Consider the following 17,809-nt stretch of genomic DNA (forward strand, 5'->3'; position numbering starts at 1 on the left):
ACAATACTCGATTCTTACCATTTTATTTACTACTTTGAGCGAATCTGTACACTTGCCAACGCATCGCGAACAATCACCTGCCTGATAACTCACTTCTCGGCGTTTACTGTCAGCGTGCTTCTTCATGGCATCTTGAGCTTTCATAAGCTTCTTGCGAATGGCTTGGAAGGTTTCTTCTGTATCAATCAATATATCTTCAACAACATCGATATTAGAGGACCATACAATGTATTCTGGAAAATTGAAGGGTTTGTGACCAAAGGTTATCTCATATGGAGTGGTTCCTATTCCCACATTCCACGAGGTGTTGTGGGACCATTCTACCCAAGGGAGAAGCTTTCCCCATGTGCCCGACCGGTGATGAACAAAGGCGCACAAGTATTGCTCAACTATGTGATTCAAGACCTCTATTTGCCCATCACTCTACGGATGGTATGCAGAACTCATTTGCAGTTGTGTCCCACTTGACCGGAAAAGTTCTTGCCAAAAACGACTGATGAACAATGGGTCTCTATCGGAGACCAAACTACGGGGAATCCCATGGATTTTGACCATGATTTCCATGAATAATGAAGCCATCGTATGCGCAGTGTGAACATAGGGTAACATTCCTAGATAAATACCTTTAGAAAAATGATCAATGACCGCGAGTATGATTGTATTTCCATGGTACGATGGAAGTCCGACAATGATGTCCAACGAGAGATCTTTCCAAGGTCTGTATGGGACTGGAAGAGGGCATAATAATCCAGCTATCCTCTATGTTTCATATTTTGTAACTTGACACTCTACACATTTGGCCATAAATTGTTTAACATCATCTCTGAGTCCGGGCCAATAGAAGTTTTCCAATATGTGGGCTATAGCCTTTCCAACCCCTGTATGGCCACCCGTAGGTGTGGCATGATACTCTGTGAGCAAGGTGGAGATTATCAAAAGTGCCTATGGTAACCAAATACGACCCTTGTTCAACACCAGATCATCCGAAATTGAAAATTGTGGGTGTTTGGCCAGATTATCGAGGACATCTTGGCAATGGCAGATATATTCTTGATGATTGTCAAGTTGTCGATGAAGTTCTTCCAAAAAAGTTAAGGACGACACAGACAGGATCATGGACAATGATGGATCTTGTTCTGGCAATCTGGATAGAGCATTAGCATCTTGGTTATGTATGCCGGAACGATACTGAATTTGATAGTCATACCTCATTAATCGTGCCAAATACATGTGTTGCTCCAGGGTTTGAATCACTTGGGTTAATAATTCCTTGAGGCTGCGATGGTCGGTAATAATGGTGAAACGGTGGCCGAGAAGGTACTGGCGCCATTTCTTTACCGTCGTTGTAATCGCAAATAATTCTCGTACATACGTAGAAGCACAAAGAAGCTTCGGGCTGAAGGGTTTGCTGAAAAAGGCAATGGGGTGCCCCTGTTGAGATAGGACCGCACCCATTCCTACCCTGGAAGCATCAGTCTCGATGGTGAAGGGCAGCTGGAAATCGGGCAAGGCTAGAACAAGTGCTGACGATAAGGCCTGTTTAAGTTGCTCGAAAGTTGTCTGAGCTTGAGTCATCCATTGGAATGGCTCGATAGTGGTGACCTTGACCAAGGGAGCTGCAATGGTAGCGTAACTTCTGATGAACCTACGATAAAATCCCGTGAGGCCCAAGAAGCTCCTCAAGGCTTTGGTAGAACGAGGAACTGACCATTGATGAATGGCTGCCACCTTCAAAGCCACTAGTTCAACCCCCTTCTGAGACACGAGATGACCAAGGTACTTCACCTGAGATTGAGCAAAGAAACATTTAGACAATTTCAAAACAAATTGATTTTCAAGAAGCACCTGAAATGTTGTCTCTAGGTGACGTAAGTGATCCTCAAAGGAACCACTATATATGAGGATATCATTGAAGAAGAAGATGATGATGAAGTGTTAGAGGTAAGGTCGAAAAATCATGTTCATGGTGGCTTGGAACGATGACGATGCATTACACAACCCGAATGACATTACTTTGAACTCCTAATTACCATGGTGTGTTCGGAAGGCTGTTTTGGGGATATTTGCGGCATGCATTCGAATTTGATGGTATCCCTACAACAGGTCCAACTTTGAAAAACATCTAGCACCTCCCAATTCATCCAAAAACTCGTCAATCGTGGGAATGGGAAATCTATCTCGGACTTTGAGTGCATTCAAAGTGTGATAGTCCACACAGAATCTCCAAGAACCATCATGTTTCTTCACGAGCAATACCGGCAAAGAGAACGGGCTCGTACTGGGTTGGATAAGGCCTTTTTGAAGCTTAATTTCATGCTTCTGATAGTAAGGATAGCAGTAGTGGTGCACGTTGACCGAGGTTGAGTGCAGAATCAGGTGAATGTGGTGGTCAGTGTCCCTTGTCGGAGGTAGAGCCTGAGGATTTTGAAACAATGAACCAAATTTAGTGAGTAAGGCTTGGATTTCTAGGGGAGGGTCTGTGTTGGCTGAGGGAGGATTTGAGTCCGAAAACACCGCAATGTGAAAGTATAGAGCATTGTCCTGTTTGCGACATAAATGGCGAAGTTGCGGTGGGGTAAGGAGTCCTAGGTGGCATCGTTATCTCCCCTTAATTCGACTAAGCGCCCTTCATGAAAGAGTTGCATGCACAAAGTGTTATAATTACTGAGAATTGGGCCTAATGATTTAAGCTATTGGACACCCAAAACTACATTGGCACCCGATATCGGCAGGACATAAAGATCCACTGTGAATTTAGTAGTCTGAATGTCAATGATGACTGCTTCACATAGGCAATTGCATTCCAGGTGTTGGCCATTACCAACCATCACCCGTAAAGGTGTAGTTTCCCGATAAGGTAAGCCCAGCTGGGTGACGAGCTGTTGTTGAATGAAGTTGTGGATACTCCCATTGTTGACCAGAAGGATCGTGTGGTGGTCGGTGATCATGCCCTTCCGATGCTAAGTGGCCCGTTAACGAATTGAGACTGATTTGGATCGGGTACGGGTCAGGGCTGTCGGGCGGGTCAGGAGGCAGGTCAATTGGGTCTATATTAGACCACAAAGGGTCTTCCTCTTCCACGATTAGGAGTAAAACCCTAGAGGTACAACGGTGACCTCTATGGTACTTTTCATCGTAATTGAATCATAACCCACACTCATGGTGTGAGGTTATCTCGTCCGGGGTCAGGCGCTTCAAGGTGGGTGGCGGCGGTCGAGGAGGCGAAGGAAGAAGTGGTGGTAACAGTGTGGCATGAAGAGGGCCTGGTGGAGTGGGTTGCGAAGCGTGTGTCCGCGACGGCTGGCGGTGGTCCAGAAGCTTCTCTTCCTAAAGCTGCGCAAGGCTAGCAGCCTAGACCAGAGTCAAAGCCTGGTGAGCTTGCACTTCACGGTGAATATTTGGCGTTAGGCCCGAGATGAAGCAGCTTAGAAGGAAAGGAGGTGGAAGGCCGATGATGCAGTTAGACAAATCCTCGAACTCCGACAAGTATTGTCCCACCGTTCCCCTCTGAGTGAGCTTAAATAGGGTAGATGTAGGGTCTTCGTATTGGGAAGGGGCATAACGGGTTTGCAAGGCTTGTAGGAAAACAAGCTAGGAGGTAAATTGGCCATTGCTTGTCATCCATTAGAACCAAGCAAGGGCCCTACCTTCCATGTAAAACGAGGCAATGGTTAAACGATCGTGTTCTGGAGTGCCATGGTACTCTAAAAATTGGTTGATCTTGAAGATCCAACCAAGTGGTTCAGTGCCTTCAAACCTGGGTACATCTAATTTCATTTTGTGTGTTGATGCAGGGACAGGATGGGAATGAGGTAACGGAGGTGGCGTTGCTGTGGAGGATGAAAGCAAAGGAGAGACACGATGAAGAAGCTCATTGATCTTCAAGGTCATGGAATGCATTGATTCACCCAAGTATAGCTATTGATTGGTGAGATGGACAAGAGCACCCTCGAGTCTGTCTAAGGATCCCGAGACTTTGTTGGGATCACCCATGAGGACAACGAGAGCACCAATGATAGGACCTCTGATGCCAAACTGACTTCGAAGGTCATGACCTCCAGGAATTCAAGGAAGAAGAAGAAGGGAGATTAAAGGTAATTGTATATTTTACATTCCTCTTGTTATTTACATAGTATATTTATAGTGTTTCCTAGTAACAGAATTGTGCTGATAGGATTCTAGGAATATTACAATAACCAAATTTGTTAGGCTTGTCCCCTATGGGCAGACAAGCATCAAACAAGATTACTCGGTCAACTCTATCCATTCTCCCTCAAACATAATCATTGAGGTAAGATGGTTTCAAAATCTTTCTTTTGGACTTTTTTTCTTTTTGCACCCTCCTTTTTGGCTTTGTAGCTACTGCACCTGGTGCTGCTTCTGGTTTCTTATCATAGTCTGTGTTTTTTTCTTTTTCTAACTAAGGAAATGGTTCATATTATACTCTCTTATTACTCTTGTAGTTCTCCTCTATGATTAGTTTATGGGATCTGGCTTGCATCCACGTGCAAAATTATGAAAGCAAATACAGATACAGTTATTAGTTTGATGCATGTAGTTGTGCTAATCTTATTTGAGAAAACCATTTAGATGTGTACTATAATTATCCACCAACTTTCTATATTTTATCGGTGTTATTCTTATTAGTTCATTTGTTGTTTCAGATGCGGTTTAGATGTATTGAAGATGTGTAGAATCATATTGCTTTTGTGCATTAATCATGAGTCTAGAAATTTAAGTACCTTGATAACTAGTTGCATTCATCTTGTATAACTGCAGTTTGGTGTTGATAGATCCCAGCCTGTTCATAGTTTGTTAGGATTAAACGTTAACATTGATGTGCGAAGATTCTAGCCTGTTTTAGTGTGTTTGATTTTCAGGTTAGAATCTCTGAACCTTGGTTTGGAGACAAAGTCTTCAAGAGACAAGCTTTTGCCCAAACTATAGTAGTTTTCAAGAACAACACTTGGTCACATAGGACATTAGGACTAAACATTTATATGATATAGTTGGCATTAGTTGGCATTAGTTGCCTATTATTTTTACTTTTCCAAAATGGTTTACCTTAAGTGTATAGTGGGCACGTGCTCCGTATCAACAGTTTGTTACCTTATTATGCTAAGAGCCATATGTTTTTATGGCATGTTTGAAGACTGAAAGTCTCTATATCTAATACCAAGGCAAGGTTTGGTATTTGGTTAACGGTTTTTACATAAACATTCTGATTTATGACTCAGAACTCGCAAAAAAAGAAGAAAGAAACAATGGAACTAAAATGGATAGAACTAAAGTGGTTCAAGTTGATTTCACTAAAATGGATAGAACTAAAGAGAACAAATCAGGATATGAGGTTGTAACCTTTGAAATTATTATACTTGTAAAAAAAAATATTCACGTCTTTGAAATTAAAATTCAAAGTTTTTTTTCTGTCATTAAAGTTCAAAGTCAATTCGACGACAGCCTTTGTTGGGCATTGGATTTTTTTTCCTCTTTCATTTGGGCCCATGACATTAAATTTAATTGCATTGCTTTCAACTATGGCATGAGAATCAACACATTTATGCCACCAACCAACGATAACAAACATTCACACAAAATAACATTAATGAAAGTAAGTTACACTAAAAGAATATAGTTTTACCAGAAAAAAAAAGGTGTTACAAAAATAAAAAAGCTAATATGTTATTTATAACCAAAACACCCATAAGCATATTTTATATTTTAGAAAATTATTGCGTGTACCATCAAAAATATTAAATGTCTGAAATAGTTCCCTAAATTTAATTGCATTATTTGCTTGAACTATATGACCTGAGAATCATACCATCTATTATTTATACTTCTTCCATCTGATATTTTCAAGAAAATTATTAATTACACAACTTATAACATATAACTAATTTTTTGGACAAATATAATTATAAACATATTTAAGTGATAAACTAATAAATAAAAGTATTATTAAAAAAGAAATTAATATTTCTTAATTTCTAAAATAAAAATATTTTGATATAAACTAAAAAACTTAGAAAACCATATAGTATAAGATAAAAGGAGTATAATCACATGGCTTCTTTTGTTTGGGATTGTAGTAAGTAGTGCTAAAGACTATGTGACATTTTTGTTCGTGGGCCTTGTCGAATATCCCTCTAATTATTGTATTGTTCCGTGTTCAAAATTAACCAATATGCTGGGAGGAAAAAGAAAATTAGAAGAAGCACTATGCGATATGCAAACACAACTATTATAGCGACAATTTGCAGTCTAAAGCTAATGTAAACGTCATTGCACACTGCAAGATATCATTAGTGGATGTGGACGCCAACATTTCTTTCTCTAACTTCTTTTTTTCTTCTTCTAGAAATGAGATATTTCCACAATGAAAAGTCAATCAGATTAACTCACTATATCATTCATATGAATTTTATTTCTCCCAATAAAAATTTCCACGTACACAGCCTCTATATCTTGTAATTATAACAATGCTTGTTGTTTATTTTTTATGAATATATACTTCTAAAAATTAATATGTTTAGTTCTGCAACTAGTTTATGAGATGCTCATCAGTATCACTTTCAAAATTACATATAGTATTTTTTGCGCTTTTCATTCATTGGATGTGATTTTGTTGATAAATGTTCAATATTTGATCTTGATTATACAGGCCCTTTTCGAGTAAGGGAGAACACCAGAGAAACTAGCATGAGAAGGGGAAATTTAAAACGCAATTGATTCTTTTTCAAATTTTTGACAGAACAATTACAAGGAATTTATAGCATAGGCATGGTGGTACCAATTCAACGACCAACCAAAAGCAGTAACATAATGCATAAACAAAAGGAACAAAAGGTAAATAACCACTTTTGTCTCGAAATGTGTAATTTATTGATAAATGTGTCCATAAAAAATGAAAATATAAAATTTAGTTCATAAAAATGTAAAAAGTGTAACAAATATATCTTGTCGTTAACTTCCGTCCGTTACCGCTAATAAAGTCACCAACGTGACACAGAAGGACCAATTTATCACTGAAATAATTGTCAACGTAGATTGTCAGCATATGAACATGTTTGTCATAATATTTTTTTGACTTCTGATCTTTCGACTCCGTTGACAAATACGTCCCTAAAAGATGAAAATACAAAATTTAGTTCAAAATATAAAAAATATGACAAATATATCTGGATGTTAATAATAGATTGTAACTTATTATTATTATTATATGTTTGTAATTTACTGTTATTCATTTAGTACTTATACAATATATTTTTGAATTGTCTTTTCATATATATATTATTATTATTTTGATTTTTTCGTCAAACCTTAATCTTTACCGTTAAAAAAACTTTATCTTATATTTTATAATTTTATCAAATTTCTACTAAATTTCTCACTTTTAATCTTTAAAATTATTCTATATCCTAATTCCAACTTAAATACTATAATATTTAGATTGAAATTAATATGTCATGTGTTTCGAGTAGAAAAAACACAACGAGTCACATGACCAAATTTATTTATTTATTTATTTTTAAAAAATAATATAATCAACTTTTTTTTTAAAAAAGAAAGTCTCATAAAATTTAAACTAGATAAAACTAAAGTGAAATTATAAGTCTTTTTTCTTAATCAATAAAACGTATATATATATACCTCAAATGTGAAAGAATCTTGTGGATAAATCTTATGTGCTTTCACTCGAGATAATATTTATTATACATAATATGAATGAAATGAAAAATAGTTACTAACAAATAAAGAACCCAAATAAATTTAAATAAAAAATATAATAATGCTCAAACTAATACAAATGTTAACTTAAAAACAAAAACTAGTACAAAAGTTTATTACTTGCGGAACGTAGAGTTGTAACTCTTGCTGATTTATAGGCGACAACAACCTTCCATTCCATTTGACATATTATGGAAGAACACATGATAAAGATTAATAATTAATTGAAGAAACAAAAAATTTCAAGAAATAAAAGACTTTTATTTTTTAAATGATAACTCAATTGATTAAATTTTGTGAGACTTTTTTTTTAAAAAAAAAATAGTTGATTAATATTTTATTCTAAGATAAATAAATTTGGTCTAGCAGCCGATTGTGTTTTTTTTTTTACTCAAAACTCTCGACATATTATTTTCAATCTAAATATAAGGTTACTTAAGTTGAAATTGAGATATGAAATAATTTTAAAAATTAAAAATGAGAAATTTAGTAAAAATTTGATAAAATTATAAGATATAAGATAAAGTTTTTTTAACGGTAAAGATTAAGGTTTGACAAGAAAATTAAAATAATAAAAATATATATATTAAAAGGAAATTTAAAAAACATATTACATAAGTACTAAACAAACATAAGCATTAAATTATAAACACATAATAATAATAATAATAATAATAATAATAATAATAATAATAATAATAATTAGTCACAATCTATTATTAACATTTGGATATATTTATTGCACTTTTATATTTTCTAGGACTAAATTTTGTATTGTCATCTGTCAACGGAGTGAAAAGATGAAAAGTTAAAAAAATATTATGACAAATATGCCCCTATGCTGGCAATTCACGTTGGTCATTATTTCAGTGACAAATTTGTCCTTCTGTGTCACATAGGCGACTTTATTAACAGTGACGGACAAAAGTTAACGGCATGATATATTTGTCGCACTTTTTACACTTTCAGAGACTAAATTTTGTATTTTCATTTTTCAGAGACGTATTTATCAATAAATTACATATTGAAGGACAAAAATGATTATTTACCCTATAAAAATGCTAACAATGTTAATTGTTCTCTAGAACTTCCTGATTTATTTACTTGGGCCTGAGCCTAATATCTAAAGGAGAACATATGAAAATATTGGGTAGGGCTCATAACAGTCTCTTAGACTACTCGTATGCAGACCCAACACTGGTCCTATCATTACTCCACCCTTCCACAACAGCCTTGTCCTTAAGGTTGTGATCATGGCAAACCAGCCTTGAGAGTAGAAGCTGGCCATTGAATCCCTAGATCAGCACATGCAGAGGATACGATTGCCGAGCTTGCAGGGACAACAACAGGAAGTTGAGAAAATGCCCTCATATTGATAGGTTCCTGAACTGAAGCTACATAACCAAGTATTGCAATACCAGCATACAACTTAGAGAAGTCTTTTGATCTCTTCAATTCAAATGACAGAGAATCCAAAACAGCACCACAAAAAGCTGGAGTGTAAGCCTCCATATCAATGAATATCTTTTTTCTGAACAGAACCTCAATGGTCTTTAAAGTGGGTACGATAATTCTGTCAGATTTCTTGTAGTATTGTTGAAGATCCCACAGGATGTCAGCACTCAGCAGATAGCATGTATACCCTAGATGTTCTTGTATTAGGATCTTTTGATTCAACCTCTTCTAGATACTCTAACAGTGCCGAGAGTGATACCCTCTTCAAAGAATTTTTCAACCCACCAATAGATATAACTAAACCCTGATAACACATCTCTGCTATAACAATCAAATTGAAGTAACCGTATAAAGCGTGGGTAAGAATAGGAAGGAATACCCCATTTTCCATCTGTTTCCTTAGGAATGATTTCTTCTAACATTTCAATATGTTGCTGGGAGTTTGCTTTTTTGAAGGTTGGGCAAAATTCAATGCCCCTTTTTGGTTAGTATCCACATAATGCAACTTATCACTTCCACAAACAATTGTACCAAGAAAAACTGAAGAAAAGCATGCTGAATCAACTCTGAATTTTTTCTGAAGGACATATTTAACATTGAAGCTAGCATTATCTGTAACAAAATCATTTAAAAATGATGAGACGTTCTTTCCTGATTCCAAACTCATATCTTTGCATCCACTACTTCATCCTTCATACTTCGTCCCATAAAGAGGTGTCATCTCTTCAAATTCCTGACAGTCCACATTCATCATATTGGATATCGACTGAAGCAAAATGGAACTTTCATCAATGTACAATTCAGGCCCTTCTTGCATGGCCACATTATCAGACATGTTCCCACAAGCAGGAAGAGGTGTATAGTTCCTCCTAGTCCCAGAACATTGAAGGGGCATTAAAACATCTGTTGTTTCACTTTTCATAGATTTCTGTGTATCGTAAAAGCAAGTAGGAAAAATATCTAAAGACAAATTTTCCTTCAATTTATCCAGCTGAGGTGAACTCCTTAAACTACCCTGTATTTGACTAGGACATTGGATTGAGTAATTTTGAGTAGACAATAAATAAAAAAAAGCTGATATTTAGAGAGCCAAGATGAACAACACCAAGTGCGGCTACAGAAACAACATCAGTAGTCCTAATTCTGGTAAAAACTGAGATTGACACCCATCAACAAACTCAAAAGGCAAGCCAGAACCTGCAACTTGATCATCTGCACAGTTCCGCCTATGTTTTCCAGTAACAGCTACATGTTCTAACAATGCTAATTGTTCTCAAGAACCTTCTGACTTATTTACTTGGGCCTAAGCCTAACATCTAAAGGAGAACATATGGAAACATTGGGATAGACTCGTAACAGTCTCTTAGACTACTCATGGGCAAACCCAACAGTGGTCATATACTCATATCATTCGATTAAAACACTATTGGCTAAAAAGATAACAAATATCGTCTTAAATACTGTTTAGATAAATTTCTCTATAACTGTTTATAGAGAAACAAAATAAAAACATAAAATGAATTAAACTTATTTCATAAGCTGAAATCAATTTATATACTTAATTTTTATAAAAAAATTCTTTTATTTAACTTTTCATTCAAATGCATACTTTCATCTCTTGAGGTAGGTACCTAATATTACTCAGAAGATGGAAATAAACTCTCTACATCAACATTCTTTTTCTTATATTTTTTCCAAAAAAAAAGAAGAATTTATATAAAATTGACAAGGAGAAATATAAATTAGATTCATTCAAAAACCTCTCATAAACATTCTTTTTAATTATAAACATGGAATCGTCCATCTCGATCTATAAAAAATATTCAATTTAAAAATATCGTAAAAAATAAAATTTCAGATTTTTTTTTACATATCAAAGTGATGGAAAAGAAAAAATATCTTTTAGGTTCAGTCTGTTAAGAACCTCTTATATCATGTATATATTCTTTGAAAGAAAAGCTAACTGCACAAATTTGTCGGCTACCATGATAATTTATAAATTGATTTTAGTTTATTAGATAAGTTTAATTCATTATACTGCATTTTTATTAACTTTCTTACTATAAATGTCGATAGAGAAGTTTATTTAAATAAGATTCTATTTCAATTACATGAAAATATTTTTTAATTATAAACACATTTTTTATTAGCAAAACCATTATAAATTTGCTTGATTTTCCTTCTCCATTGTTTTCTAAATTTTCCCTTTTCTCTCCCTTCTCTTTTGTTTCATGTATGCATTAGATTAAACAATCAGAATTCTTTTTGCTTACATTCTGATTTCTATTCCATACAGATGATTATGGATTCTAAAATTACTGATAACACACGGATAGCGATGAATGTTTGCATCTAAATAAAATCAAGTGCTACATATATATATGTGATAAAAATAAATAAATATAGGCTTCAAGAAAAGATAATGAAGAAAAATAATATAATTGCATGTTTGGATTGACTAGTTTTTAGGATATAATAATTTATAAAAAAAAAGTTCATATAACAAGATTTGGGTTGTAAATTATTTTAAATAAATAATAGCTACGCTAATACAAACACACACACAATGTGTTAAAAGAAAGTGTATCAATAGGTTACTCAAAAGTAGTCAAAATATTTGTGAGAAGGTTACAATCTTTTGATGTTTAGATATACATTCAGGGTTATTTTTTAAAAAAGTACATAACTTCAAATAAAAAATAGAAAATTGTAACTTTTATGTATAGAAGTTTTTATACACTTATTTTGAAATTCTTTTAACGATATTTGTAATTTGTGTAATTAACTATTATTAATAGATGAGACTTGAGAGTTGGTTCAGTGTGTTTGGATATATTCCCCTTTGAGAACTTGCAAGCTTTTGTTCAATTATGTTTGGAGGTTTCAATGGAAAATCCAAACAGACTATTGAAGCACTGAACTATCTAGATTCAAAATCTTGAGTATAAGGGTTTTAATAAATTAATTTGTACTATTTGTATAAATATATATAATGAGAATATGAGATAATGTACAGAACACATGCAATGCAAAATGGAAAGTAAGGTAGCAAAACATGTCCACAGGATGTCTGCATGGAGAATGTGACCCACTCCTACTTGGACTACTGTAATCCATATATAACCAATCTTTGACCCATCCATTGCGCTAGAAATTTTCATTTTACATGACGGAGGCGGAAATAATTTGTGCATGAAAATCAAATTTGTATCCTGAAATTAATTTGAAAAGGAATTATAAACAGTGTCATGGGCTTCACTATTTATCCGATTGCTCTGAGCAGAGCACCGACATTACTTACATTGAACTAAGACCCTACTTAGAGAAACTTCATAAAAAATTTAAGAGAAAGACTATGAAGATAAAATAAATTGAATATCTTAATTTAGATAACTAAAATCAACTTATCTACTTAAATTTTATAAAAACTCTCTCATCTAATTTTTTTCAAAAAATTAAAGTATACAAGCTAATTAATTTTAACTTTTTATATTCTTATTTTCTTCTTTATAAATTTTTATGGATAAATTTATTCAAATAAGACCAATTTCATAATTTGTAGGTATGGTATAGGCTGTGTATGCAGAAAACAAAACCTGATGAATTACCAAATGAGCCAACTCATGAAAAGACTGACTTTTGAGACCATTGTGAGGTCAAGCGCGTTTTAATTTTTGCGTTGGGATTCAAATGCCGGTGCTCCTATATTTTGAACTTTAGTGAATAGTGATATCATTGCATTTTCTTTTAGGAAACATACAAAACTATAAATGCAAAAAATAATTCGAGTGGAGGGGGCCAAAACTGAAAACTTGTCTTCCTTTATATATATCCCCACGTGCTTTTTACGCGGTTTTGATCACTTCATAGTTCAAACCTAAATTCAAGCCTTTCTTGTTATTCATAATGTAATAGTTTTTTTTTTCCTGACAGAGGCAAAGGCACATAAATTCTTCTCTTATTCGAAATATATGTCATTGGCGGTATTTCGTTATATTTTTTTTTTCTTTTTATATTATCATATGGGGTGGGAGGGGGGTTGGTGTGCTGAAGCTTCATATAAATTTGTTTTGGCATAGGAATGAAGGATATGGTTATATATAATTAATTAATATTGTGAAGTTTAAACAAGTAATGAAGAAGCTGCAATGTGTCAAATGTGATCAAAAGCCAAAAGGTTCTGATGCTTTCTTTATCCCCAAAGTTAAAACGTCAAATTGCTTGCAAACTACGTGTTGCCTTTCACTTTTTTTTTTTAACTCGATTATTATTGTATTTTTAAGGTATCTAAGAAGGACTATAATGTGCTGCTATAATGGGACTACACAAGAGCAATACTAGCTAGTTTATGGATCTCATGTCTCACTTTTTTTTATAGTGAAATAAAATAATCTTGATGGTGTTGTTGGGGGATAACTTAAGGCTTAGAAGATTTTAATTGAATGCAGGATTGGTTCCCAGTCCCATAATAATGACAATAGTAACTCAAGATCAAGATCACGTTCTTACTCTATTGGCCTATGCGCTGACGGAGTTTGAATCTATAAGCAAACCAAAAGATCCTCAGTTGATATACTGGCTTAAAAAAACATGTAAGCATAATTAATATATAATACGTAGGTTGATTAACTGTACTTAAAATATAGATTCCAGCGGGGTTTTCTTTTTAATTCCACTTATATTCGTGTAGACCAGGTTAGAAAATCGTTGACATTTGCCTTCGGTAAGAGTAGATATACATACTTTATAACTTATAAAGCATGTTTACTTTTAAATATATAATATAATGTGTCTGAAGATAAATTTAATTATTAGCTGTATCCAGAGGAACAAAAATACTACTACTTAATTAGCATGTTTACTTTAAATATAAAATATAATGTACCTAAAGATAAATTTAATTATTAGCTGTATCTTGAGGAACGGAAATACTACTACTTAATTAGTTGCTAGTTACTAGGGTGTGACATGATTAATAAATAATTTTGTCTCTTAAATATATGATCATAAGCTTAATTTTTTATTAATGTTTATGAAAAAATAAATTTTGGAAAAAATCAATTTCTTAAATGAATCTCAATATCTGAAAAATTAGTCATTGACTTTTTGGCTGAGAAACACCTTGATTTACACAAAAAAAACTTGCTAGCTAGTTAATTATTATTGAAATCAAGTGAGTCAATTAAATGAAGATGGTGTTAATAAACCAAGTATAATTTTTTTTTTATGTTTTTCATCCTCATAAAATTATAATATGTCATTTTTTAGCCGAATGAAGATTTAAATATCCGAACTTACACATATAACTGTTTATATATATAAGTTATATGTACAATCAATATAAAAAATATTATATTTGTATCAGTTATATATATATAATTAATGTAAAAATCATAATCTATAAACCTATATTTAGGTAAAAAGTAATTGATTTAAATTTTGTGAGTACGAACAAAATACTAAAAATTTTGTGATGAATTTTGAATATTTTCAAATTTATGAACACAAAAACATATTTTAGCTATTTTCTTTTTATTGATTTTTATTTGCTGAATTTATGAATGTCCCACTCTCTATTTGATAAGATATTTACCTACATTTGATCTCATAATAAAAAAAATGTTAAAACTAGTGCTGTAAATCATTCCTCTAAATTTGAATATTCCTTGGTGGATTTGTTTTATTTTAGAAATATTTCCGTGTGGAAATGCTCCCAGTGGAAGATTCGGTTGCTATGACATAGTTTTCGGAAGAATGAATGCGTAATAGTTCCACTAAATAAAATGAAATTAAATGTCATGACCATGAACCATGAACAAGATTCAATGTGTATTTGGAGATAGCCGTAAAAGCAACGCTAGATGCAAGATCCACAGCAAATATATATATGTTTACGGTTTACCTAGGGGATGCTCTTTACCAGTCTCGTGTCACTGTTACTTTAGCATAAAGTAGTCATTTGGTGTCACACAAGTTTTATGAACAATGTTTATCACACAATTGATTAAAAGAAAGAACAAACAAAACAGTAAATCACAGACATAAATTGAAATAAAAACCGTGATAATTAATATAATAAGTGTGTGATACTATTTTCATTTTAGAAATTGTAAAAGAAATCAAAATGAAAATACAAGGGAGGGTGAATGTGAGATCTGTTTGACACTTTGTCATATTTGGATATACATTTTCTCATTCATGGTACTTACTAAATACAAATTAGGTACGTTCTCCTTGTATGTCTAAGTGGATAAGCCTCATTTCCCTTCCCATCCGGCCAGTATTAATATTGAGTGCATAGCCCATAAAATGACGCAAGCTATAAAGCATAAGTTATTAATTAGACACAAAGGGAATTCAAGGTCAAAACCTTAGGAGAAGTAAAGGGCGAGGGTCCCCATCCCATAGCCAAATAAAATGCTATGGTAATGATAATAAGCTCAAAAGGAATGTGAATTATTAACTAGGGTTGGATTTAGGGGAGACGTTAGTCTTTCACATGGTGAACATAAATTTGAATTCTCAATGAAAGAGATAATCATTTAATATTTGATCCTACGTGAGAAAAAAAAATGTGAATACCACCAACTTCCCCCTTCATTAATTCACATATATTCTTGACTTCCCATCTCTGACTAAACACTCTGGCTAGCCCATCCTTGCTCCCCTCTCTCTTTTTCTCTTCTTTTATAAGTTTAACTTTGCTAGCGCTCAAACTCCAATTATAAGCCACCCCTTAGATCTCTCTTTTCATTCTCAAATCTCAACACAAACACACACCATGAAGTTCAATCCAAAATCAAAACCACCACCCCACTTATTATACTTTCTAATAATCCTCTCCCTATCGTTCTTTTTCCCGTGTGTATCCTCCTCTAGAAAACAACAATTCAAAGAAGCCCCTCAATTCTACAACTCCCCAAACTGCCCCTCCATCGAACACCACGACATATTAAGCTCCTCCGAGGAAGCCGTCCACGTGGCAATGACACTCGACACGACATACATCCGAGGTTCCATGGCGGCGATCCTCTCCGTCCTCCAACACTCTTCGTGCCCCCAAAACACCTTCTTCCACTTCGTGTGCTCCTCCAACGCCAACGCCAACGCCAACACCAACACCAACGCGTCCCTCCTACGCGCCACAATCTCCAACGCATTCCCCTACCTGAATTTCCAACTCTACCCCTTTGACGACGCCGTCGTTTCAAACCTCATCTCCACCTCCATCCGCGCCGCACTCGATTGCCCCCTCAACTACGCGCGCAGCTACTTGCCAAACCTCCTCCCTCCCCGCGTGAAGCGCGTGGTGTACCTCGACTCCGACCTTGTACTCGTCGACGACATCGCCAAGCTCGCGACAACCTCGTTGGGACAAAACAGCGTTCTGGCGGCGCCGGAATACTGCAACGCCAACTTCACCTCGTACTTCACTCCCACTTTCTGGTCGAACCCTTCTATGTCGCTAACGTTCGCGGAGAGAAAACGAAAAGCGTGTTACTTTAACACGGGGGTGATGGTGATTGATTTGGAACGGTGGCGCGAAGGGGATTACACGAGGAAAATTGAGGAGTGGATGGAGCTTCAGAAGAGGATGAGAATCTATGAACTTGGTTCGTTGCCGCCGTTTTTGCTTGTGTTTGCGGGGAACATTGTTTCGGTGGATCATAGGTGGAACCAACATGGTTTAGGAGGGGACAATTTTCGAGGTTTGTGTCGGGATCTGCACCCTGGTCCGGTGAGTTTGTTGCATTGGAGTGGGAAAGGGAAACCGTGGATGAGATTAGACGCTAATAGACCTTGTCCTTTGGATGCACTTTGGGCACCTTATGATCTATTGAAAACCTCATTTTCTTTGGACTCTTGAACAAATTTTCAAATGTGAATTTCGGATATTTGTTTTTTTTTTTTTATCAGTAGTTACTTTTGTTAGTAAAGAAAACAAATATTACAATCTTTCTCTTTTGTTTTTTTTCCTTAACCATCAAATTCATCTTATATCTCCTTGAGATATTCGTGTAACATAGTATATACAAAGCTTCTTCATTTCTACGCTGCTTGGGAAGATTGGATTGAAGAGACAGCAACATAACATGGGTCCAATTATAATTCACGAATAGCTTGCTTCTCATCGGACCAAGATGTTCAAGCGCACATACATTAAGATGTGAAGGAGGTGAGTGGAGTGGGGTTCGTGAATTTTTTTTCCAGTGACGGGGGATTGTACGATTAATGTTGTAACAAATAATAATAAGTTTGTATATAGTCAAAGATCGAGCTGCGTAATAAGTTTTGTATCCGTTTATTCGGATTAATTTCTTTTTTGGTCTGATAATGTGAACATAGTGAGGATTTTTATAGGAAATTTCATTTTCCGTGTTCAGATCCTTTTTCTTTACCTAGCTTGTATTTTTCTCCGTTTTCTGCTTTACTATAGTAATGCTGGGCATGTTACTTTGTTCCTCTAATATTTGAGGATGTTACTATAACAGAACTGAATTCCAAGCAAGACGAAGGGATTTATTCGTTATCAATTTCTACATTTTCTGGGTGAAGCTAGAGAGAAAAATGTGTAAGAGGTCACTGAGAGCCAAATCTTAAAACTAATAATGCCAAAAAAAAA

At 34.6% G+C, this 17,809-nt stretch overlaps 1 protein-coding gene and 1 long non-coding RNA gene across 2 annotated transcripts; both read left to right on the forward strand.

Moving 5' to 3' along the window:
• Positions 1 to 4,181: 4,181 nt before the first annotated feature.
• Positions 4,182 to 4,770, forward strand: LOC121173487 (uncharacterized). Its single transcript, XR_005888493.1, has 2 exons — positions 4,182 to 4,291; positions 4,665 to 4,770. It is a non-coding gene; the product is annotated as an uncharacterized lncRNA (long non-coding RNA).
• Positions 4,771 to 15,505: 10,735 nt separating this feature from the next.
• Positions 15,506 to 17,569, forward strand: LOC100810442 (probable galacturonosyltransferase-like 1). The gene has a single exon (XM_003545242.5). The coding sequence runs from the start codon at positions 15,968 to 15,970 to the stop codon at positions 17,051 to 17,053; it is 1,086 nt and encodes a 361-aa protein (XP_003545290.1). The 5' UTR covers positions 15,506 to 15,967; the 3' UTR covers positions 17,054 to 17,569.
• The last annotated feature ends 240 nt before the right edge of the window (positions 17,570 to 17,809 follow it).

Source organism: Glycine max, chromosome 14, assembly GCF_000004515.6.
Source record: "Glycine max cultivar Williams 82 chromosome 14, Glycine_max_v4.0, whole genome shotgun sequence".
Classification (NCBI taxonomy): Eukaryota; Viridiplantae; Streptophyta; class Magnoliopsida; order Fabales; family Fabaceae; genus Glycine; species Glycine max.